We start from the raw sequence: 25,359 nt of genomic DNA, 5'->3' as shown, positions 1-25,359 counted from the left end.
TGTAGTTCTTTCTAGGGATCAGTAACATCACCAAACTTATAATTCCCAGGATTGTTTGGAGGAAGACATGAAGGGCTATCAGTGGCTACTAGCCATGATGGCTGTGCTCTGCCACCCTAGTTAGAGGCAGTATGTTTCTGAAAACCAGTTGCCGGAAGCCTCAGGAGGGGAGAGTGTTCTTGCACTCAGGTCCTGCTTGCGGGCTTCCCCCAGGCACCTGGTTGGCCACTGTGAGAACAGAATGCTGGACTAGATGGGCCACTGGCCTGATCCAGCAGGCTCTTCTTATGTTCTTATGATAGTTAAACTAGTATAAAAATGACAATAGGTTTGTGGTGCTTACAGGTTCAGGTTACTTGTTACAAGCGTTGGTGCTTTACATCCAACAAGACTGGTGGGTCTCCTAGTTAATTTGGGGGCGGGGGGGGGGGGCGGACAGGGCGTCTCAGTGGGCTGATGTTTGGGAAATGTCAGATTGGACGTGTAAGAGAGAGAGAGGGGTGGTGCTAAGGGAAGCCACCTGTTCACACCAAGATGTGCTAAATTCAGGAATGAAGTGTCTTTTTAATGTCATTTTTTTAGTGGTTTGTTTTTATTTTATTTTTTAAAAAGAGACTAGCACATGCATCTTTCCTCTGTTAATCATTGCTTTTTGTTCTTCACAAACTTTGGCCTGTCGGCGTTATGCAAGTACTGGATGCTGATTTGCTTGGAATCCTTTTCATTCGAGTGAGGGAATCTTGTTTGCCCATGAGACAGGCCGAGGGTTATCGCCTGAAAGGAACACACATTCTAGATGTAGATGTCCTTTCTAAGGCTCACCTTTATTTATTTATTTCATTAATTAATAGCCAGCCCTTCCTCCCAAAAGGAGCTCAGAGCAGCAAACAAGAAATGATTGTTGTTATGTGCCTTCAAGTCAATTACGACTTATGGTGACCCTATGAATCAGTGACCTCCAATAGCATCTGTCATGAACCACCCTGTTCAGATCTTGTAAGTTCAGGTCTGTGGCTTCCTTTATGGAATCAATCCATCTCTTGTTTGGTCTTAAAAACAAAACTTCTTAGCGCTCCTTGGATTTACAAGCTGGGCTGATAAGTTTCCTTCACTACATTATTTGGCCTGAAATGTATTCTTATGAATAAATGGAATTGGACATGGAGTTTGTGGCTGGTGATCAGTGTTAGAATAGGACTTAGGGGGTAAGAAGTCCAGGGCAGGGCCAGCCTTAGGGTTAGGCAAGCTGGCCTCCCAGCTTTGTATATACACAAATGGGTCTTTTGTAGGGGGCAGCAGCAGGGCCCCCCAACATCACACCTGCACTGGGCCTGATAAATGCCCTGGGTGGCCCTGCATAGCTGACCACAGGGAAGGGCATCAAAAGCACTCTCACCCAAGGGTGCTATTTATCCTAGTTCACTCAGCAGAATGAGTGAAGGCCCCCATATGCAGTCAAGCTGGCTTACCGCAGGTTGTGATAAGCGAAGTAAACTCACTTTGTTTTGAAGTGAGTCTCCTCAGGACGAGGAGAAGAAATTCTGGATTGCATAAAGCTTGCTACTCCTTGAAATGTAAAAAGGGAAACGTCTGCAGAGACTTTGCAGAGGTTCTGTAGCAGTTAGGTTAGCTAAGTGATCTAAATTGATTCTGAAATCAGGTTATATCTCAGAAAAAATAAGAATGCATGAAGGCGGAACTACAAGGACTACACACATCATACTCCAAAGCTAATTTTCCAAGACAATATCAGGTTGCAAAGATAGGAACATAGGTGCTTTATACTGAGCTGGCTCATAAGTAATGCTAACACATTAAGGCAAATGTGTGGGCTCCAGAGGAGGAGTTCACAGGAGCTTTGCTTCTTCTTTAGCCCTTCCACTGCTGTAAGCTAAGTGTGGTTTGGTTTACCATGTCCTCTGAACCTGGGTTTATAATTTGTCTTAGTACAGACAAACCAGGAGCTTTGTTCTTGGGTTTACAGTTGGTAGTTTGGCTGGAGGAGACAAACCATGAGCCCAAGTTCAGAAGACACTGTAAACCAAACCACAACTTAGTTTATAGCAGTGCAGCAGTAGCAGGACTTGATCAGGAGCGCAGCCACCATGATTCCCTCTCCAGCAACCTGCATATTTGCGCTAAGCCATATTTTAGCTTAGCGTTACATGTGAACTATCTCACTGAGTCAGAACATTGATCTATCTAGCTCAGTATTGTCTACACTGACTGGCAGCGGCTCTCCAGGGTTTCGAACAGAGTTCTCTCCCAGCCCTGCTTCGACATGCCAGGGATTGAAGCTGTGACCTTCTGCACACAAAGCAGATGCTCTGCCACTGAGTTACAGCCCAAAATGAGCCTGTGCAATAGCTCTGTATAGGAACACAGCAAGCTGCCTTCCATACTGAGTCGGTCAGACCATTCTAGCACAGTATTGTCTTCACTGACTTGTAGCAGCTCTCCAGGTTTTCAGACAGGGACGTTCCCAATCCCAGTCTACTTGAACATGCCCACGATTCAACCTGGGATCTTCAGCATGCCAGGCAGATGTGCTACCGCTGAGCTACACCCCTTCTCAGCCTTTGCCAACCAGTGTGCCTCCAGATGTTGTTGGACCACAACTCCCATCAGCCTCAGCCAGCATTGCCAATGGTCAGGAAAGATGGGAATTGTGGTCCAACAACATCTGGAGGCACACTGGTTGGGAAAGGCTGTGATGCTATTGTCCTGAATTAGTTTTGAGTTTTCTTTGGGTATCTTAGCTACAAACAATCTTTCCTTACAGGTCAGTCTTCTCCTTCATCACCCTTGCACCGCTAGTTATACCGTCCTTTGTAATCAAAGAGAAAAAGCACTGAATGAAAATAGAAACACCGAGACACACAAAGCTTTGCAAATGCAAAGAGAGCTTTTAAATGGCTAGTTGTTGCAGAAGCATTACTGTACCTGTAAATCTGCCTTTCCTCAGTAGTGTGGGACTGAAATATCTGCTTTATTAAGGCGATCTCTTTGAGAGAGACAAGGTAAAAGGCTGCAGTTCATTTGCATGTGTTAATTTGCCCAGCGGCATCTGAAGTCCCCGAGAGCCCTTGGCTACAAAGCGAGATGGGCAAGCATTCTAACGCTGGTTCAGGGACAGGAGACTTGTGGCTCTCCCCATCAGCCTCAGTTGATATGGCCAATAATCAAGGATGTTGGGAGTTGGAGCCCAAGAACATATGGAGGGTCACAGGGTCCCTGCCCCCTTCTAGTTGAAGGAAGCCTGAATGGCTGAAAGAAAATTGCATAGAATTTATGGACTTGGAAGGGCTGTGTGCTGTTTACTGGAAGGGGTGTGCTGATGAGGTGTGATCATTCATTGATGTTTAATATAAGTAGATATAAACACGCCAGCATGGTGTATTGGTTAGAGTATTGGACTGGGACTGGGGAGACCTCAGTTCAAATCCCCATTAAGACATGAGACACTGGGCCAGTCGCATTCTTGCGGTCTGACCTACCTGACAGGGTTGTTGTGAGGATAAGGTGAGTGAGTGAATCATGTATCCCACCATGAACCCTTTGAAGGAAAGCTGAGATGCAAACGTAATAACCTGAAACTGATTTTATTTCTTCCACTTTTTAGTTTTACCCCGTTAGTCTCCTTTTAATGTCACTCCCATAGATCTCTTAACTGTATTTTATGTGTTTTTATTTTTTATTTTTTGGTGTTTTTATTATATATGATTTCATTGTGAGCCGCCCTGAGTGCCCTATTGTAGGGTTGAAGGGTGGGATAGAAATATTTTAAATAATAAATCAATAATATTTTTATACTGCCTTTTATAGAAATATCTCAAGGCAATTCACTCCCCCCAACATCCGTAGTACTGTAGCCTCAATCACATGGACTTTAATCCTCTTAAGTCTTTTATATTTCTGTAGCTCTTTTATTCAGCACATGTTGGAAGGAGGAAATTCTGATTATCTGAATTACACCTAAAGTGCAAAGCTTCCCCCTACCTCAAATGACCCACCCACACCCATTTCATTTTTGGACCGCTTAACGGTGTTAAGGGCTGAGGCTAGCACTCTGTCCAAATGGACACATTTCTAAAAACCTATGATTTATTAGGGTTTTCACAAAACAGCACAATCCCTATTCCCTCCTCACCCCCTCCCAGCTTCCCCACATCCCTCTGTCCTCATGCACCCCCTTTTTTGGTTACCTCATTTTCATTTCTGCCGGTCAGTTGTTTGGCATGTTCACATGCTCGGATAAGGGTTCAGACACGTGAGTATCGATGTTCTGCAGGGGTCCCAGTTTAGCAACCGTTGAGTTGGACAAGAGTCCATCTTTGTGTTGCATTGCGTCTCCCACTTCTGCTAGTTGTGGTTTCACTCAGTGAAGAGTTTAAAAAATGCACTCCAAATATCTCTTGGAAGTCTGGGTTTTTTAATGTAAATTAAGCAGGATTTTCTAATGGACTGCTGTTTGCAAATGGTCTTGTATCCAGTTTTCCGTGCTTGGTGAGGCCTGGGTCAAACTGACAAGTCTTTTAAAGAAGATTGATCTTGTCAGTGAAATAATCTAGAGATGAGCTAAACCTTTGCATATCGCTGCACACTGTGTCTCCCCTGTTGTGTTGTATGCTGAGTGCATGTGTGCATTTGGTATTGAGCAGGGAGGAGAGAGAAAAAAATACACGGTACTCTGAAGGCATTTCATATGGATCCTGTGATATTGAGCTCCAAGGAGCACTTGGGCTGCCAGAACACACAGAAGTGAGCTACAGCAGCAAATGAAATATTGGAGCTATTTAAAAGATGACCCTCGTATCTCGGGCACTGAAATATCATGACCTGTAGCAAGCAACAGCTACTTGGTTGCTGTGGGCTTGATGCAAAACAACTCAATAGTTTTGTATGTGTTTTGCTGGGTGCACAATGAAGTCTCAAGGGAGGAACAAAATTGGAGCTCCACCAAGTTCCTAGTCCTCGTGGTTGCAAAGATATGCTTGGAAGGTGTGTGGGTCAAAAGGGGTTGCTGAATATGATTTCCAGGGCTCACGACATGAGTGTCCTGCATTGCTGCTACTTAATGAACAATAAGGATTTCTGTGTATTTATACATGTTGCAGGATTGAGCTATCCTTGTTACAGAATGGTGATTTTTATTTTTATTTTTAGCAAAGTACACATAGCACCGCCAACAGCCACCTAACTCTCTGGAATTTACCGCGTTTGTTCATCTAATTCTGGCATTCACGCCTTCATTTTTGTCTAATTAATTAATCAAACTAGTAATATAGAAAAGGCACCAGCTTAGCATCTAACAGTGATGAGGAGATCTCTGGCAACTAAGTAATGTCTGAAAAGGAAGTCAGATGGAACGGAGTGGGGAGGGCTTAGATTTTTATTTATTTCATGAATACCCCATGAAGGGCTGTAGCTTAATGTCAGAGCATCTGCTTTGCATGCAGAAGGTCCCAGGATCAATCCCTGGCATATTCAAGTAGGGCTGGAAAAGACTCCTTGTCTGAAACTATGATGAGTCACTGCCAGTCAGGGTAGACAACATGGAGCTAGATGGTCTGACTCATATGTCCTCTCTCCAAGGAGCTGAAGGTGGCATATGTGGCTCCCCTCCTTTTATCCTCACAACAGCCCTGTGAGGTGGGCTAGACTGAAAATGACTGAATTATCTTAGGCCACTGAGCTTCACAACTGAGTGAAGATCTGAACTTGGATCACCTCAGTCCTTCTCCAACAGTCTAACCAACCACTACATTGGCTATATAATGCTACTTTGCCATTTTCAGATGTTGTGGTAAAAAGGATGTTCATGTTTATTTGCTGCACAAAAGTTGGTATCATATAGTAGAGAGGAGAGACCTCAGGGCTGGGAGCTAAATGCAGCCCTTCAGGATGGAGGATGGAGGGGGGCATGTGTAGAAGTTCGCCTACTGTACAATGGTGAAATTTACATTTATTCAGGGGTGCAGGGGGTCATAGACTCCTTACTTTTTGAGGAGTAGAGTCCCAGCCAGGTCCCTATGTATGAGCCAATCATCATGAAAGGGGAGTGTATTAGCCCCGAGAAGAGTCCTTGTGCTTTCATGCAGATTGGAGTCAATCAGAGTGAAAGAAAGTGAATCAGCCACTGAGAAGACTCCTCTCAGCAGCTAACACACAGCCTCCCCCTCCATGCTGATTTGCTGCTAGGTATGTCTGTGGAGTGTGGACCTGGAGACAACATGGAGAGCAAGGGACACAAGGGAAAGTGGGAAACCAGGCGAGGATATGAGGGGGCGTGATGTGACCCTCATGAAAGGACCCTGCACTTTTCAATTTGCCATTATACTACTGCATGCATTGCTCCATCCACTTTTGCCTCTGGCCCCGCCCACCACAGGCATGCGGCCCCTGGAATGTTTTCCAGAAGAGAATGTGACCCTTGGGCTGAGAAAGTTTCCCCGCTTCTGGTATAGTAGGTCACGAATGTGGGCAATGAATGGGGACACCTCTGATTGAAACGTAGCCTCGGTGTCAAACTCACCAGATGGGCTTAGACAATCTTCCTGGCTTCAGCTCTCTATCTGCTCTAATGCTGACTTTGATTGTGGGTTACACTGATAACAGAGGCGAAGGGCTCTGAAATCTCAGGATGTATTATACAAAGGCTTTCTGATGTACATGTTCCAAACAAGCCGCAGCAGTTCCAAAATGGATATTCAAACATGTCAGCTTCCCCGCACCCAGCACATGCATTTAGAACCACTGTTGTCCTAAAACATATGATGTTTCTAGACAGTAGAAGCAGTAAAGGCAAGAGCCAATTAGGTAGCAGACCCTCCTTGCATACGCCATGCTGCTTCCTACGGGGGTAGGGCTCACATGTTCTGCGTCATGTCACTTTGCACAACAAGAAACTCGGGCGGCTACTTATGCATCACCCAAAAAAGAGGACAAGTCATTTTCATTATTGTTTTGTATTGCTTTTGTAATGTCTTAATATCATTGTACACCGTCCAATGCTTTGTGAGCGTTAATAAATAAAGAAGAGGAAAAAAGAAAAGAGCACAGATTTGCATAAAATCTGTATGTGCAAAGCAAAAAGTATAGATGCATATTCCGAAATAATTGCTATAATTTAAATGGAAATATACATCTCACCCTAGTGGGGAAAACTGCGAGTGGGTGACCTGTGTTCTTGCTCAGTCTGTCAAGGACCTAAATGTTTGTAGGCAATGAAATGGCTCTCTCTTCTGATTATTTCTTATTTTGAAAAACTAACTTGCACAGAAGAGTCTTTGAATTCTTCAAATAGAGGACTATCCTTTGGTGGCCCTTCAAATAGAGGATGGTCCTTAAAGAAGGACAAATAGCCATCCAATCAGAAACCCTGCTTTGGAAGTTAATTATTTATATTACACCATCCATGTGTGCATAGCTTTGCAGAGTAGAATCATAGAATAGTAGAGTTGGAAGGGGCCTATAAGGCCATCAAGTCCGACCCCCTGCTCAATGCAGGAATCCAAATCAAAGCAAAGGATTTCTCAGAGTGGTTTAACAATCCTTTCTAGGGAACTCTGGAAATTGTATCTCTGTGAGAAGAACATGGGGTCTCCTAACAACTCCCAGCTTCCTTAACAAATTACAGCTCCCAGGATTCTTTGGGGGAAGCTGTGAGTGTTTAAAATGATACAGTACCGCTTTAAATGTAAGGTGCAGATATGGCTGTTGTTGCTGCTAGTTTTAAACAACTGAAGAGTCAAAAACCCTTGCTGATCTGCAAATTATCCCAAGATGATCCCAGTAGATCCTGATCTACCTTCTGCCCAGGGGTGTAGTCATCCAGGGTCTCAGGGGGTCCTAGACCCCTTACTATTTTGGGAGCCAGGTCCCAGCAGGGTTGCTCTGTCTCCAGCAGCCTATGAGCCAATCAGCATGAAAGAGGAATGTGTTAACTGCTGAGAAGAGTCTTCTAACTTGCTTCCTTGCCATTGCCTGCTGATTGGAGCCAGAGTGAAAGGAGTTCCAGTTAGTTCCTACTTCAAAAAGCCATGCTGTTGGGAGCGAGAATTTTGTAACTGCAGAAGAAGAAACAGTGAATCCTGATGACAGCATCCCATCTACATCATTAAGCATTGCGGTGGCAGCAGGAAATGAACATGTAGACACTGAATTCAGTAATTCAAGCAGTTTCTCTGACAGTGAGAAAGGACAGTCAAATGGTTCCAGTGATAGAGAAGCAGATGCCAATATTCATGCCTGGCCAGATTATTCTATAATCTTAGACGGGGGTGTTGCTGTGACTATTATGAAGGGACCCTGCACTTCTGCATTTGCCACTATGCTACTGCCTCTGCCTGCTCCTAGCATATAAAGTGTAGAGCCTGCTGAAGGGCACACACAGAGGTCTGTCCTGCCAACACTGCAGCCATTTCCCACCTCCAGCAATATGCTGCCCGAGGTAGCTACCACGCTCTCCCTAACGGTCGGGTAGGTCCTACTGCTGTCAAAATAAGCAGAGGAATTTGTACCCTTGCCCAGCTGTGAGCTAAGGATGACGGGGACGGATCCCACCGACTAACCACAGCTGTTTTGTCTCGCTTTGCAAAATGTAGGAAGCCAACATAAAGTGCAAATTGGCTGCCCAGCAGAGCACCTCTTTTTGACTTGAAATAAACAAAACAAAAGGGAGCATTCAGAAGCCAGTTGTGCAAACACCCAGCTTCTGTAATGAGGAGAAGGAGACAAAATCTGCATATGGTGTGTGAAATGCCTTTATGAATTGGGTCTTTAATAATTTACATGACCAGTTTAATACATTGAATACAAATTATCCCTCTCATATGCTGTGCTGACAAACATAAAAATGAAGTAATCAAAGGCGTAATAGCACTACAGGAAAAAGACATAAAATGCCACTAGAAGGGTTAGGATAAGTTATTGCAGGCAGAGTGTGGCTCTATGACTCCCTGGTGCAATTGGATGTGGTGCAATTTCATCCTCACTTTGCATGTAGGTTCAAAAAGCCGCTGCAGTACAGTAATATGGCATACATATTCACACGCCGTCTTTGATATAGTATTTTTTAAAAATGCTCTCTTTTATAAAAAAAAGCAAGAAGTGTCATAAAAACAGCAATTATAATCTTTTGCTTTGGCATCTTGTGGATTGCAAAGCAGCAGCAACAAAAAAATCCTGCTCCTATTTGCGAAGCGCCTCTGATTCCCTCCTCCCTATGATTGATGGATTTAGGAGTATGGTATTATCTTGCCATCTTCAGGCAGTTGCTGAGAACTGCACATTGCCCTGACAGTCATCAGGAGCGCTGGAGATGGCAGTTCTTTGAACAGTGCAATGGGATGCCTTATGGCTATTTACAGTTTCACACATCAGCTGGGGAAAATGCGCAAGCTCTACTTTCTTACCTCTGTCTCCTGGAAACCCTTGTTCTGGGGACACAGGAAGGCTAAAATTCTCTAGTCACATGGAAGTTGCAGATTGTATTTGCTTAATAATAGCAGGAGTCAGGTATTTATTGTTTAACCCGGGGTGAAGAACCTTTTCTCAGCCCAAGGGCCATATCTCTCTTCTGGCCAACCTTTCAAGGGCCGCATGCTAATAGTGGGTGGGGCCAGATGCAAAAGTAGATGGAGGAGCTAATGCAAATTTTACCTTCTACAGTCGGCTCCTTTCTACACACAAAGGCACACACCCCTCTACACACACCATCCAGACAATTAATATGCATTATCAGAGTCCAAAGACACATCCCAGCCAGCCAAAAACACTCAGGGTGTGAAGCAGGACTAGTGAGAGGTGTGGCCTGGAGAGAGTTCTGAGAAGGACTGGGAGAGAAATTTGATTCAGTTCGCATTTAAAGCCGAATCTATCAAAATTGCACTTTCTGAAACGGTATGGGAACTGAAACACTGCCATCCTTTGAAATCTGAACTTGAATTTTGCAATGCAGTTCTCCAACCAACCAGTGTTTACAAAAATGTATATATTAGGGGGAAGTGTGCATAACAAGAAATATATTAGTGAAAAGAACATGCAAAATGCATTATATTAGGAGTAATTGCTTGCAAAAATGTGCACATTTGTCAAAACTGTGTAAAATGTGTTTATTGAGAGAATTTCACACTAAAATGCTGAAGAATATTCATAAGGATTTTTAAAAAATTAATCTTAAATTCCTGCAGAAATGTGGAGAGCTAAATTTAAGACAAGAAAAATGAGAAATTGACAGATCCTTCCATCCCTAATTGTGAAACCCTTACAGGGAGGCCTGAATAGCCATATTTGGGCTCTGGGGCCTTAGGTTCCCCACCCCTGGTTTAAGCAGTTAGGTGACTACAAGACTTGCAACATCAACAGAAGCAGATTAAAAAATAATCAAGACGGAATAAAAAACATACCCAAAATAAAAAGCAAGAAACAGGCTGCATATAAGTGAGTCCATGTGTTTGAAAGCACATCTTTATATATGTACATTTCTGACAATTCTACACTTTTATTTATTTATTCATTCAATTCATATGCTTAATATAAATATATATTAAATGTATATTAAAATATATTAAAACATCTTTTAAAAAAACAGTTCTAAAAACATCTTAAAAAGCAATTCCAACAATGATGCAGACTGGGATAAGGTCTCTTCTTAAAAAGCTTGTTGAAAGAGTAGGCATCAAAAACATAGAGTAATATTTAAGGAAAGGGAATTCCAAAGGGTTGGTGTACAACACTAGAAGTGTGTTTCCTATGTTGTGTGGAATGGATCTCTTGATAAGATGGTATCTGCTGGAGGCCCTCACCTGCAGAGCGCAGTCATCGACTGGGTATATAATGGGTAAGGCAATCTTTCAGGTATCCTGGTCCCAAGCTGCATAGGGCTTTGTACACCAAAACCAGAACCTTGAACTTGGCCCGGTAGCTAATGGGCAGCCAGTGCAATTCTTTCAGCAGTGGGGTAACATGTTGGTAATACCCTGTCCCATAATACAGAGCACTTTCAACATAGGAACATAAGAGAGCTGTCGGATCAGACCAAGAGCCCATTGACTTCCAACATTCTCTTCTTATAGCGGCCAACTGATGGCAAGCCCACAAGCAGACCTGAGCACAACAACATTCTCCTGCTTGTGATCCTCAGCAACTGATGAAAGATGCCCAAGGGGCATCTTTTATGTCCCCTGCTGTTGTTGGGCAGTTGCAGTGGTATTATTGTGTATGTCTACATGTGTTGGAATTGCTTTTTAAGACGTTTTAAAAGCTTTTTTTAAAGATATTTTGTTTTAATATATTTTTAAGTCTGTTTTTAAGAGGTTTTACCGTGTTGTTAGTGTTTTTGTTTGCCGCCCTGGGCTTCTGCTAGGAGGAAAGGCAGGATATACATTTAATAAAAATAATTAAAAAATAAAAAAAACCTTTGTAGTGTGTAACTGCACTTGTGTAATATTGGGAGCCCCCTGTAAAACAAGGGCCCACAGATGACAGGCAGCCATTTATTCCTTCTTACTGAGAACATGGCAACACGCCCAATGTGGTTGTATAGAACCATGTTTTATCACTCACCAAAATCGTTTATTATTAGACAATGTAATAGCATTTGAGAATAAAGCATTCGCAGCCCCATGTCATACTGATGCATTTTGAGAAAAAGGAGGAAATGTTCCTATCGGTCAGCCACATTCCTTCCCCAAGAATGGCACAGGAATTGTAGTTTCTTAGCAAGCAGTACCGGCTTCAGTGTTTTCTTGGTGGTGGTGGGGCATGGCCAAGAATTTTATTGTTTCTTTTATTTCTTTTATTGCATTTTACTATATTACAATTTGAATTCTATGGAATGCAAATTGCAATACAATCAAACACAACGTAAGAAATAAATAAGCAATTAAAAACACAATTGAAGATTGTGCAGCATCTAGCACAGTGCCTTACCATTGCTACAAGAGGCAGTGAAATCATTCAGTGGTCCGCCAAGACCCTCAGCAATTTTGCAAGTGGTCTGTGGGGGGGAAATGATTGGAAGCCACCTGCCCTATGGGCATTGTGATGTCACTCACAAAACAAACAAGACAATTAATCCAAGGGGCAGGTTAGACACATAAATCGGAGATGCACATAGAATGGAGATGATGAAGATTGAACCTGGGACCTTCTGCATGCAATACATATTCTCTCCAGTGGAGACTGGTGACTCCGATGTCAGTGGGGCAGTGAATCCACTCTGGGTTTTAGTCCAAACTTTCAAAGAGCTCTCCAAAGTTCAGACTAAAATCCAGAGTGGATTCACTGCCCCACTGACATCAGAGCCATCAGTCTGCACTGATTTCCCCCTTTGAACTGTGCCCCCCTCTCCTTACGGGCATTCCTATAAGGTGGGGCACAACAGCACATGTGTTGCTTCTGCTGTCTTTTAGAATGACTTTGCTGTTCATTGCCATCATCCCCCACTTCCCTTGCCCCCATTGATCTCTCTTGACCTATTCGTTTTCAGTAATGCTTTTTAACAGAGTCGGCTGCTGAGAACATAATATGTTATTGTGTACATCTATTACACTCTCACAAAGCAATTTGTTCAGGGCTGTAAAGCTCAGTTTCTGTAATTGAGAGGTGGGCTGGGGGACAGCAATAATTATTTAAGAGGAAACCTCTCCAATAAATAGTCACCTGATCTTATCAGGTGGGTTCTGATAATAAAAATCAACATAAAAATGCTATGCAGCAAAGCTCATGTCAGAGCCCTGCTTCGACAGCCCTCCCTAATTAAGCACTCGGGTCTCCAAGTAGGAGTGTATAAATACTCTTTTGTCTTAATTTCTCTGGCATGTTAGTGGCAGCTTTAAAACTGGATGCTCACTGCCAAGTCCTCATAAAGTTTCCAATAAAAGGTTGCAAATCAGCCAGCCAGCTACTGATGTGTGAGGGGAAAAAATAATTGGGAACCTTTATTGTTTTCCAGGGAAATGAGTCTTCTAAAGTCGGCAGTTAAGCAGGGCCGGCGGCAGCACTTGGCATCTGTGGGCAGCTGCTAGGGCCCATGTGATGCAGCAGGGGACACCAATGCTTCTGTGTGACAGCCCCCTCCTCTGCTTGATCCCCTGGCAATGATAGGGAAGGCTTTTGATTTTCCCACAGTGCTCCAGAGTGCCTGACGTGGCCTTGCATTGAGCCATTTTGAGAATTAAAATGGAGGACAGCTTCTCAGACCCACCTACCGTTGCCATCAGGTTAGCCTCCAGCTAGCGGAGCGAGAGTGGAAACTGGCAAGTGGGTTCACTAACAGGGCATTTTTGCCTCTAATCTGGAGTGGGCCCTATTGTTGGGTACTACATTCAAATCCCACCTTTCCTCTATGGAGCACATGGTACTATCCCTCTCTGTTGTATCCTCACAACAACCCTGTGAGGGAGGTTGGACTGAGAGATAATGACTGGCCCAAGTTAACCCAGTGAGCTTTGTAGATGAGTGGGGATTAAACACTGATCTCAGCCACTGCCGTGCGCAGTCTCCCCTTTTTCCTGGAGGCAGCTGCTGTTGAAGTCTGAGGAGCAGCTGGTAAGGGGTCTGAGGGTGGGCAAAGTCTTTGAGCACAAATATATCATGGTACGTGTCTTTTGCCTAATTTTAACCATGGAATTATGGAGCTGGAAGTGACTTCAAAGCTCATCTAGTCCAACCCGAAGATAAATCTCATTGCAGATTGATTTTGCAGTACCGTGCCGTGTGGTCCATTTGAAAACAGATGTAGGCGGTCCTGGCAAGGGGTGTGATTGTGTGTGTCCACACCTGCCCAATAATATTGTGAGTGTGAATGCATATACCAAGATCACAATCTCACCACTTCCTTCTTCTTTTACCCGGGGCACGTGCAGGGAGGAAAAAGCAAGGCTAGCCTAACCAAGGGGAGGATTTTCAAACGCATATTAAGTAGCCACACCTACCCTTGTGGACAGCAGGATCTAGAATCAATCTGGATTGAAAGCAGCATATTGAGGACAAGCATGAACGATTGTGAATTGAGAAAAGCTATGTTTTTGCACTGTGAAGTGTGTACACAGCCTCTGTGTGATGAATGATGACTGTATTTTTGTGCACGTGGGGATGACTGTTTTTCTTCCCCCAAGTAAAAGGGGCCACACCCCTAGAGGAAGCTGTTAAAATGTTTTGTGCTTGGGAACATAGAGGCATACAGAGAGCGACAGAGAGTGAAAGCAAGGCAGAGCAAGGAAAGGGAAACATGGCATTGGACAGGCCTTTTGTGAGCCCGGCCTCCACACAATTACCCTCTTGTCTTCTTGCCTATGTTCTTTGCATTCCGCTTATAAATACATTCTCCTCTGATGCGTCATAAAAAAGCCAAGGGAGCGGGCAGCAAGCTTGTGGAAGAACCTCTTCTCTTTCTCTAATTAAAGACAGATCTTGAAGACAAATGGGTCCACTGTCCTTTTCCATCACGGAGGAGGAGGAGGTGGAAACGGCAGCCCTGCCATGTGACTGGCATAGCTTTGTCAGGCCCTCGCGACTGGGCCATGTTGACGACGATGCAAATTAAGCCCGGCAATCAAACTTCCCATTGTTAGGCAATTTATGAGAGAAAGCATTTGGTTTTCCCTTGATTTATATAGAATGATGACTTGCTGCAGGGTTTGTATGCTGGCTGCAACATTCCATGCTAGGCTGTGGCATAGCGTTTTGATATGTGTAATATTCAGCCCATGCAATCCAGCCGTCTGCTATCTTTCCGGTTATGTGACTGCAGGACTGGGAGGGGGGAGTGATGCTATCCATCCCTTACCCTTCTCCTTTCTAAAGTATAAACAGGCTTATTTCAGTGGGCTTGGCTCTTAGCGGCATTCCATGACTTAGTTACACCAAGCAGCTGGGAATGCTGAGCACCACAGAAAAATCCAGTGTGACTCCTTCTTAAACAGTCTGTTCCACCCCCATCACTGTGAACACATCCTCCTTTGTGTCTATAACCTAGAAAATTAATATTTTTATACATTTTATTATTTTTGCCAAAGCACAATAATCTCATTCTCTTGATGCCAAACGATCAAGTGCATTGCCTTCTCCAGCGGGTTTGCTTAGGACAAGTGTGGGTAAAGCTATGGTCCCCCAGAAGTTATCGGACTACAGCTCCCGGCATACCTAGCGTAGAGCTTGGAAAAGTTACTTTTTAAAACTACAACTCCCATCAGCCCCAGCCAGCATGGCCACTGGATTGGGCTGATGGGAGTTGTAGTTCAAAAAAGTAACTGTTCCAAGCTCTGATCTAGTGATAGGTCATGCTGGCTGGGACTGATGGGAATTGGAGTTCAACAGCATGTGGAAGGACACAAGATCCCCATCTCTTGAGTAGTCAGTTCTGAACTAGATGGACCAATGGTCTGACTCGGTATAAGGCAGCTTCCTTTATTACTATGACATAAAGCAGGGATAGCCAATGTGGTGCCCTCCAGATGCTGTTGAATTCCAACTTTCATCATCTTCAACCAGTATGGCCACTAGTAAGGGATCATGGGACTTGTAGTCCAGCAACATCTGGTGCAAACCAAGTTGGCTACCCCTGCTATAAAGTATGATGTAGTGGGTTAGCCTTCCCCAATCTAGTATACTCCAGATGTTGTTGGACTACAAGTCCCATGATCCTTCACCACTGGCCATGTTGGCTGATGGGAGATGGAGTCTTGCAGCATCTGGAAGGCAGGGCAACAGGTTCCCCACCCTTGGTTCAGGAATAGCTTATCATAGGGAACTGAAGATGGATTTGCACAAACAACTTGGAGAAGGCTTATCTGGCGATAATTGTATGTTTGAGGTTTAGAGTTGCCCGGCTCAGGGCCTGAGAATGATTCTGTATCTTTAAGAGAAGAGAAAATTCAGCCAAGTGCAGGTTTTCTTGCAAAACTGTAATGGGAAAAACCACAAGGTAAAATTCTCCCTTCCCCCTGCACAACTTTTAAAGATACAGAAGACCTCTGGGAGGCTACCAAGAGAGGAGGCTGCCTGCAAGAAGCAAAGATGATCAGATGCATCCCACATTTGCCTCCCATCCCCTGGTAATTGTTGGACAATCCTGACCTAAATTAAAAAGCCATTGTCTTTGTTTGGTTCATTCCCATGACTTGAGAGATGGGCATAAAGCCCAAAGGACAGCGAAAGAGCAGACCAAGGTTAGCAACTTCACATCACAGAATCCAGAGTTCTGATCCCATGCAGAGATTGGGGGCTTCTTTTTCACTTACAGAAAGAGACAGAAAGATATTTACTTTCTTCCTACAGGTCAATTCATTGATTGGCAGAGGGATCTCCCACTGGAGTACAGTCTTGAGTGATTTTTTAGTGGCTGGATGGTCTAAATTTAGAGAGTATAAGTAGGGACCTGCAACAAAGGTCACATCTGCGCTCATATCACTTTAAGCAGTCATGGCTTCCCCCAAAGAACCTGCAAAATGTAGTTTGTTAAGGGTGCTGAGAGTTGTTAGGAGACTCCTAGTCCCCTCGCAGACTCACAATTCCTAGAGTGGTTTAACGCTCAATCCTTCTTCCCGGGGAACTCTGCGAATTGTGGCTCCGTGACAGGAATAGGAGCCTCCTAACAGCTCTCAGCCCTCTTACCAAACTACAGTCCCCAGGGTTCTTTGGGGTGAGTGATGACTGTTTAAAGTGATATCATGATGCTTTAAAATTGTTTGTTTATTATTAGATGTATATACCACCTTTCCTCCAAGGAGCTCGAAGTGGCGTACATTATTCTCCCCCTCCTCCCTGACTCCTCACAACAACCTTATGGGGTATATTAGGCTGAGAGACAGTGAATAGCTCAAGGTCACCCAGCGAGCTTCATGACTGAATGGGGATTTGAACCCTGGTCTCCCAGGCCATAGTCCAACACTCTAACCATTGCATCTCACTGGCTTGCCATCCACTCTCTATAAATGTATAGGGTAGATGTGGCCTCAGTGCCCAGCATCTGTAGATAGGGGTATGTATGTCCCGTCTGAAACTCTGGAGAGCTGCTGTCACTCGGTATATACAATACTGAATGAACCAGTGGCCTGGCTCTGTTCCAGGCGACTTCCTATGTAGACCCGATGCAACTAGTGCACACGCTCTTTGTTCCCTAAATGGCAGCTGTGGGGAAGCCTGAACAGTTTAACTCTTTCTCCCCCTGCCGCTGTGTCTCTGCAGCTGCTATTTGCATTTCAAAGGAAGCTGTCACTGGAGCCAATGGAGGCTGCCCTTGAAATGCAAATAGCACCGTTGAAGAGGAGATTGTTGTTGAGATAGTGGCAAGGGGAATCACAGAACCAGAGAATAGCAGAGTTGGAAGGGGCCTGTAAGGCCATCAAGTCCAACCCCCTGCTCAATGCAGGAATCCAAATCAAAGCATTCCTGACATTAAGAGTTTAACTTACCTTCCTTGCCTTACCTCCATGGCCCCAGGGCTGCACCGGCTTTCCTGTGGCTGCTATCTACACGACCTCCCCCCCTGCCCTCCAAAAATTGCACATCAGATGCACATGAGGCAGATGGAACCTGCGTGGGCCCCTCACTGGGATACCCTAGATCAGCCTTCCCCCACTCTGGTGCTGCAACTCCCAGCACCCTTAACCACTGTCCATGCTGGCTGGGGCTGATGGGTGTCCAACAACATCCAGAAAGCACCAGGTTGGTACCGTGTAGATGTTGCTTCTGCTGGTCCCAGTCTGGCTGGTAAATGTCCATGGCACGCATGCGAAGGACCAGAACTGATGCTGGTGTTAAGAACATCAGCAGGGCCCTGCTGGATCAGGCCAATGGCCCGTCTAGTCCAACATCCTGTTCTCACAAAATGATGCCTGTGGGAAGCTCACAAGCAGGACCTGAATGCAAGAGCACTCTCCCCTCCTGTGGTTTCCAGCAACTGGTATTCAGAAGCATCCTGCCTCCGACCATGGAGGGAGAGCTTAGCCATCAGGATTAGCAGCCCCTGAGTATTTCTTTCCATTTCTTCTGTAAACCCTCCCAGAGCAAGGTCCTGCCCTCTTACGTTGCCAAGCAGCATGCACATGAATGGCACGACGCTAACAATGAATGAACGAACGAACGGATGTATGAATGATAGACAGACAGATAGATAGATAAGCAGTCTTTTTACCTTTTTTTTTTAATTGAATAAAAAAACTCCAAGTGCATATTTCCTAAAGGCCACATGGTGGCACCATAAAACAGCTTTCTTCCATCCCAGGATAAGGAAGGAATCTTGCACTGAGACTTCCAGCACTTTGCTTGCTGGACTTTGTATGCCCCCAAGGGTTCTGAACTCTTTTTTCTTGTTCAGATCCACTTCATGGAGTTCCTCTTCCCATTCACTTTTTTCCTCAGCACTGCACTCCTTTCCCCATTCACAAATATCTTCCCATTCACCATCACAGAGCAGCTCTTTGGCCAAGCGATACAGCAATTAAGCGAATGGTGTTTTTTTAAAAGTGCATTTTAGATTATGCTAAATGAGCACCTGCAAACCAGAAGCAAATTTTGAGTTTCCTTTGAGGGTGGGGGAGGTGAGCTAGGTGCTAAATATGGGTGCCAGCATATTGGGCGATGTGATCCATGCTTTGAAGAAGAAGATAAACACGGGTGGATTAAAATACGAGTGGTATTTTTAGCTGATGATTAATTAATGCAAATTAGTATTTTGAAGTAAAAGAGAAGTGGAGGCAGAATCATGCGAGAGCTCGCACTCAAGGGCATGTTGTCAAATGTGCCAAATTCCCCACATAGCTCATTGCCAGAGGGCTGGGCCGGACCCCACCCCTCATGGCTCATTCAGCATCTTTCAGTTAAGCCCTGTCTGCACGTTACATTTAAAGCAACAATTTTCCACTTTGAAGAGTCATGGCTTCCCCCAAAGAATCCTGGGAAGTGTAGTTTGTGAAGAGCGCTGAGAGTTGTAAGGAGACACTTATTTCCCACACAGCTGCAATTCCCAGAGTTCCCTGGGAAGAGGGGCTGACTGTTAAACCACTCTGGGAATTGGAGCTCAGTGAGGGCAATAGGGGTTTCCTAACAACTTACAACTACAACTTACAACTACAGTAGCCAGGATTCTTTGGGGGAAGTGGTGTAATAGTGCTTTAAATCTATGGTGTAGATGTGAACTCAATCTAGTGCTTTTTACTTGCAAAGATAAAAAAGAAAACACACAGGCAGTATTCTGATTGGATGCTCCATTTTTCTTTGGCACTTGACCCTTGTTTTTTTAGGCTCCATCCAGACTTCCTGTTTACTAAGGATTCAGCCAGATTTGCTTGTGCAACATTTAGGGATATAATCAGATTATATCAGGCCTTTACTGAGCACTAGCAACCGTGTACTGAGTTTTGCTCAGGAATACTAAGAAACCAAAAAATCAGTGCAGTTTTGAAATTAGTGGTTAAAAACAGTGCAGTTTTGATTCATGGTGACACAGAATTGTATCCAAACATAGATGAAAACCTGCTCCTTGATCTCAGGAATCGTAATTGAAAATTTGGTTATGATATTTTAAGAGGTGTCCAAATGAATAGCGAACATAGAAACAGGGCTGTGGAGTCAGAGCTGGAGTCGTGGAGTCAGAGTCAGAAGCAATTTTGGGTGGAGTCGGAGTTGGTAGAAATGTACCAACTCCGACTCTGGCTTCAAAATAAATTTTGATTGACAATTTTTTTAAAATATAAATTCAAAATGTCAAAGAAGCTTCCCATGAAGTCAGCTGTAGTTGAGCATTTCACCATAACTCAAGATGGAAAACATTTTATGTGTCGGTGTATGACACAGGACCCAGATGAAAACAAATGCTGTGATGCCAAGATCAGCGCATATTCAGGCAGCGATAAAAATGCTCCTATGAGAGCTTCCAATTTAAAAAGACATTTACAGCCCTTTCCAAGGCTGTGGAGTTGGAAGGAATTTTGGGTGGAGTCGGAGTCGAAGTCGGACAGCAGAAAAATAGAGGAGTCGGAGTCGAAGGTTTGGTGTACCGACTCCACAGCCCTGCATAGAAACCCAACCTTCAAAATACATAGTAGATTTGTTTTGATTTCTTTACAAGGTAGTTATATACGGGGCTCCTTTGGGAGGAAGAGTAGGATAATAATAATAATATATTATAATAATAGATAGATAGATTCTGTTTTGCTTGTGGAGCATTTTCATGTCTTCCCATTAATCATTTGTACATTCCACACTTTTCAATGCATTTTCCTGTCGCTTTCAAAACTGCAAAAAATCATTTTTTAAAAAACGAAATGTGGATTTGTTGGGCTAGGGCGTCAGAGCACTTTAATCCACTTTGAATGCACAAACCTAAAGTTCTGGTATGCATTTGAATCCCTCCCACAAGATATTTAGAGTTAAATGTTATTAATATTAGGGCTGCAATGTTTAATTGCTTAAAATTCGTGAATTTGAAAAGAAAATCTTTAGATTAATGAAAAATGCCCCGATCAATTGGGCTGTACTTTGTTCATATCAAATTTTAATTCAGATCTTATAAAAACTGCAAAACACCATCTTAAAAGAGGCATTTCCCTGTTTCTCCCACAAAAAAGGCTCCTGTTGAGAAATGATGATGAAACATTGGGTCCTGGATCTCCTTCAAAAATCTACAAAAGAAGAAAACTGAAAAAGTTTTAATTTATGGCAACAGCATATTGTTTCCCTGACAGGGCAGTCATTGATTATCCCTTTTCTTTTTTCATCTTTCTATTGTTTTAATTTTTGAATCGTTGTTGGTTTCATTGGTTGCAGGAATGTACATGTGTTTATCTGTTTATGGGAAATTATTTTTTTTTAAAAAAAATACCTGTTGAAATACACATATCATCTAAAAACAAAAAACAAGGCTGCTGCTTCGCCCCCCCCTTTGGAATATTTGTTTTAAAAATTTGCAAATTTCATTGATGAGCACCTTGGACAGCTCTTTGGAAGTTCAGACTAAAATCCGGAGCGGATTCCACTGCCTCAATGACATGGAGCTACTAGCCGCCACTGCAGGCAGACGGCCGAGGGTCCCACTCAGCAGAATGAGGAGCAGGTTCCCCCAATGCAGCAGGGCCAGTAATACACATTGCCATTGAAAGCAGCCTTCCCCATCTGGGTGCCCTCCAGATGTTTTGGAATACATCTCCCATCAGCCCCAACCAGGCTGATCTAAAGAGAGCAATCCCCCACCCAGGTAAGACCATTAAGACTATGTCTAAAATTACCTAGCTCAGGAGCAGCTAACACGTGCCCTCCGCATGTTTTGGACTACAATGCTCATCAGCCCCAGCCAGCAGGGCCAATGACCAGTGATGTTAGGTACTGTAGCCCACAACATCTGGACAGCACCATGTTGGCTACCCTTGATGTCACTGCATCACTACTTCTGGCCTTCCCAGAGGTATCTGAATGGGAACCAGGATGCTGGACTGGATCACCCTTCCCCAACCTGGTGCCCTCTAGAAGTTTTGGATTACAACTCCCCCTGAACATTAAGTTTGCATTTAAAGCTGAATCTGTCAAATGTGCACTTACCGAAACAATATGAGAACTGAAACACAGCCATCCTTCGAAACGCACACTTCTCTGAATTTTGCGACGCAGTTCTCCAACCGAGTAATGTTCACAAAAATGCATATATTAAAGGAAAGTGGGCACACAATTAATATATTGGTGAAAATAACATGAAAACTTCCATTACATTAGGATAAATTGCTTGCAAGAAATATGTGCGTTAGTTGATCTGCATACTCCCTGACTCCTTATGTTCCATCTTGATCACTGAGGTCTTCTGATGGGGCACTTTTGGTGGATCCCCACATGGCCCCTGCGGTTCAGTTGGCCTCCACTAGGGACTAAGCCTTTAGTGTGGCAGGCCCTGCCCTATGGAACTCCCTACCACTAGTGGTTTGGCAGGAACCATCCCTCCTTTTTTCCAGGCGTCTCTTGAAAACCAAACTTTTTAGACAGGCCTTTGTAACATGAATCCCACCCCACCCTGCAACCAATGCAGTATTTGTTGATGCTTTCATTCATTGTTTTTAATGAAGTTTTTATTGGTTTTTAATGTTATCGTGTCTTTATATGTTGTAATCTGCCTTGATGCACTTTTACGAAAAGCGCAGCTTAGAAATACTTAAATAAATAAACACAAGGATGTGTTTATTAAGAGAAATTTGTGTGAAAATGCTGAAGAAGTTGCATGAGAATGTTTCATTTAAAAACTGCTGCAGAAATGTGGAGAAGTGAATTTAAGGTTGGAGAAATGAGAAACCCGAATCTGACAGATCCTTCCATCCCTAGTGGTCACTAGGTTAGGGAAGGCTGGTCTAGATAGACCTTAGATCTGATCTAGCACGGCTCTTCTGATGATCTAAGGTCACCTTGTGTCCCCTCCAATGTTCCCTCTCAGTGACATGCCTCTTGGCTAGCAAAGCTCTGTGGGCTGTTGTGCTTGCAGCCCACCCTGCAGCATTTGGGCTCCCAATGCATTTTTTTTGTGTCCAGAGCCTGAACATCTGTTGGAAATCTAAAAACATGAAAGCGCTAAAAAGAAGCCTTTGTCCCTTTCCTTGTTGGGTGTTTATTGTTTACTGTGCAAGTGCTCTTGCACGATTGATCCTGCACGTCTCTCTCTTCTGCTCACCTTCCTCTCTGCTCTGGGCACTACTTTGGAAGGCCATCTGCTTTGTCCCCTAAGTGTTCCATGCTTTAAATGGGCTTTCCCTTAAATCCAGAGCTTGGAAAAGTTACTTTTTTAAACTATAACTCTCATCAGCTCCAGCCAGCATGGCCACTGGATTGGGCTGATGGGAGTTGTAGTTCAAAAAAAAGTAACTATTCCAAGCTCTGCTTAAATCCCTCTGTACAGTGACTATAAAACCTACTGCGTGAGAAATATTAATCGACTCATTGCCTTTCACACACGTCTCAAGGCAATATACAAAATGCAATAAAAACAGCTTAAAAGCCATTAAAAACACAGATAACGGAATATAGGAAGCTGCCTTAAACTGACCCAGATCCAGGGGTGTAGTTGTCCAGGGATTCAGGGGGGCATAGACCCCTTACCTTTCTGGGAGCAGGGTCCCTATGTCTCCAGCATCCTCCAAGACAATCTGCATGAAAGGGGAGTGTGTTAGCCACTGAGAAGAGTCTTCTAACAGGCTTCCATGTCCTTTCCTATTGATTGGAGCCAGTCAGAGTGAAAGAAGATGTCAGCCACTGAGAAGACTCTTCTCAGTAGCTAACACTCTTCCCTTTCATTCTTTGATCCCTATCAGCTCCTAGGAAAGTCTGTTATGGCGGGAGAAGGCATTAACAAGGATTTCATTCTCAACCCAGCAGCAAAAAAGAACAAAGATGGGAGGGGGCGTGGCTGTGACTAACATGAAGGGACTTCTGAATTTGCCACTACGCTCCTGCTGAAATTACTGGGTCTATCTGGTCAAGATTGTCTACACTGACTGGAAGTGACTCTCCAGGGTTTTCGGCAGGAGTTTTTCCCCAGCCCTACCCGGAGAAGCCAGGGGTTGGATGTGGGACTTTCTGCAGACAAAGCAGGTGCTCTACCACTGTGGACAGACACACTCCCTGTTCTGCTGGTTCCAGTGCATCTCTGCCTCTCTCTTCTGAAAATGGGGGCACACGATGCCAGTCAAACCCCACCCCGTTTTTACTGTAAAACCTGGTGGGAGCCGCTTGAGTGTTGCTGTTTTTAGTTCAATGACAAAGAGATCTCGCAGCTGATTGGCAGATCAGCTCATTCCCCCTCCAGGTGTGGCGAATGGAAACTCTTCGCTGTAGGCGACTGGTGTACTCACAGCCTGAGCTATGCCTACAACCCTTCCCCAAACAACAGATCAATTTAAAAAACAATACCAAGTTTAGGCAGAGGTCAATTTATCCAGCTGGGAAAGCTTGTCCAAGCAAAAAGGCCTCCAAATGTCTCAGAAAATGCAGGTCGTGGGTGCCTGTCCTATCTGGACAGGGATGATGTTCCACAGAAGAGGGGCAGCCACATTGAAAGTCCTGCTCAGAGTTACTGTGGCGTGGGCTTTTGAGATCTTTGGAACTTGCAGAAGCTCTCCTGCAGATCACTGTGACCTTGCGGCTGGGTCTACAAGGGCTAAGGCAGTCTCTGCTGGGTGAGAAATAAACACACACAGACATTTCTCTATATATGTTTTCCCTTCCCTAGTTGACCTCCACGGACAACATCCACTTATTATTACTACTACTACATTTACACCCCACCTTTCTTCCAAGTAGCTCAAAGTGGTGTACCTGGTTCCCCTCCCCTTCCCAAAATTTCCTCACAACAACCCTGAGAGGCAGGTTAGACTGAGAGGCAGTGACTGGTCACCCAATGAGCTTCACAGCCGAGTGGGGATTTGTATTCTGGCATCCTAGGTCCTAGCGACCAACTCTCTATCCGCTGCACCCCCTTAGATGTCTGCCCCAAGGCGGCAGAGGACTGGAAGAAGGTGAGAAAGGAGATTTGCCCCTCCCCTCGGCGCCGAGGCTGAGCAGTAACCCCCTTTGGGGCGGGCGAGAGACACCCCCCCATCTCCACCCACTAGGGAAAGCCTCCAGGGCGCACGGCTAGCCGGCGCCCGCCTTATGGCGCTCTCCTACAAAATCCCCATTTTTACGCACGGCGCAAGGAAGGGAAAGGAGAGCCTCGCCGTACCGTCCTGGGCGAGGGGCAGCACAAGGAGGTGCCCTATGGGCAGAGAAACTTTCCCGAGCTACTCGCAGTTCTGGAGCAGTGGGCGTGAGCGCCGTGTTTTCCTTGTTTTACGCGCCGCCGGGAGGGAACAGCGAAGCGTTTGGCGACCTCTTCGCGCAACAGATTCCCAGTTCTTCGGGGAAGTCGAGGGGCGAAAGGAACTCGCTCCCTGGCTTCCCCGCACAATTTGGGAGCCTTAAAAGAGTCGGAGACGGCGGGAGGAAGAGGATCCGCCGCTCTTTCCCGGCGAGATCGGCTTGGAGGCGGGTTTTGGAGTTGGGCACCGGACCTCTCAATCGCTGGAGGCGCGCCGCGCTCGCCGTTCTTTGCCCTGATCCCCACCCGATGGGGTGGGAGTCCCGCGGAGGGCTTTCCCCTGCTCCGGACCGGTGCGGCGGGGGAGATGCTGGACGGCAACGCGAGCTGCCCGGGTTGCCACTTCCACCCCGAGGCGCGCCACTCCTTGGCCGCCGTCCTCATCTTCACCATCGTCGTGGACATTCTGGGCAACATCTTGGTGATCATATCCGTGCTGAGGAACCGCAAGCTCCGCAACGCCGGTGAGTTTGGGCCGGGAGGAAAGCGGGAGAATGAGTTGCCTCCGGCCTGCTGCTTCAGGG

At 44.9% G+C, this 25,359-nt stretch overlaps 1 protein-coding gene across 1 annotated transcript in view; it reads left to right on the top strand.

The window, feature by feature from the left end:
- The first annotated feature begins 24,683 nt into the window (after nucleotides 1-24,683).
- The window catches only part of GPR50 (G protein-coupled receptor 50), a 35,293-nt gene continuing 34,617 nt past the window's right edge, over nucleotides 24,684-25,359 (top strand). Inside the window, exon 1 of the mRNA XM_061598761.1 lies at nucleotides 24,684-25,299. Coding sequence (XP_061454745.1) covers nucleotides 25,143-25,299 — 157 coding nt within the window. The 5' untranslated portion in view covers nucleotides 24,684-25,142. The remainder of the gene's footprint in view (nucleotides 25,300-25,359) is intronic.

This window comes from Rhineura floridana, chromosome 16 (genome assembly GCF_030035675.1).
Source record: "Rhineura floridana isolate rRhiFlo1 chromosome 16, rRhiFlo1.hap2, whole genome shotgun sequence".
Lineage (NCBI taxonomy): Eukaryota > Metazoa > Chordata > Lepidosauria > Squamata > Rhineuridae > Rhineura > Rhineura floridana.
Note: the sequence above shows the minus strand (reverse complement) of the source record. Positions and strands in the feature narration are given on the sequence as shown.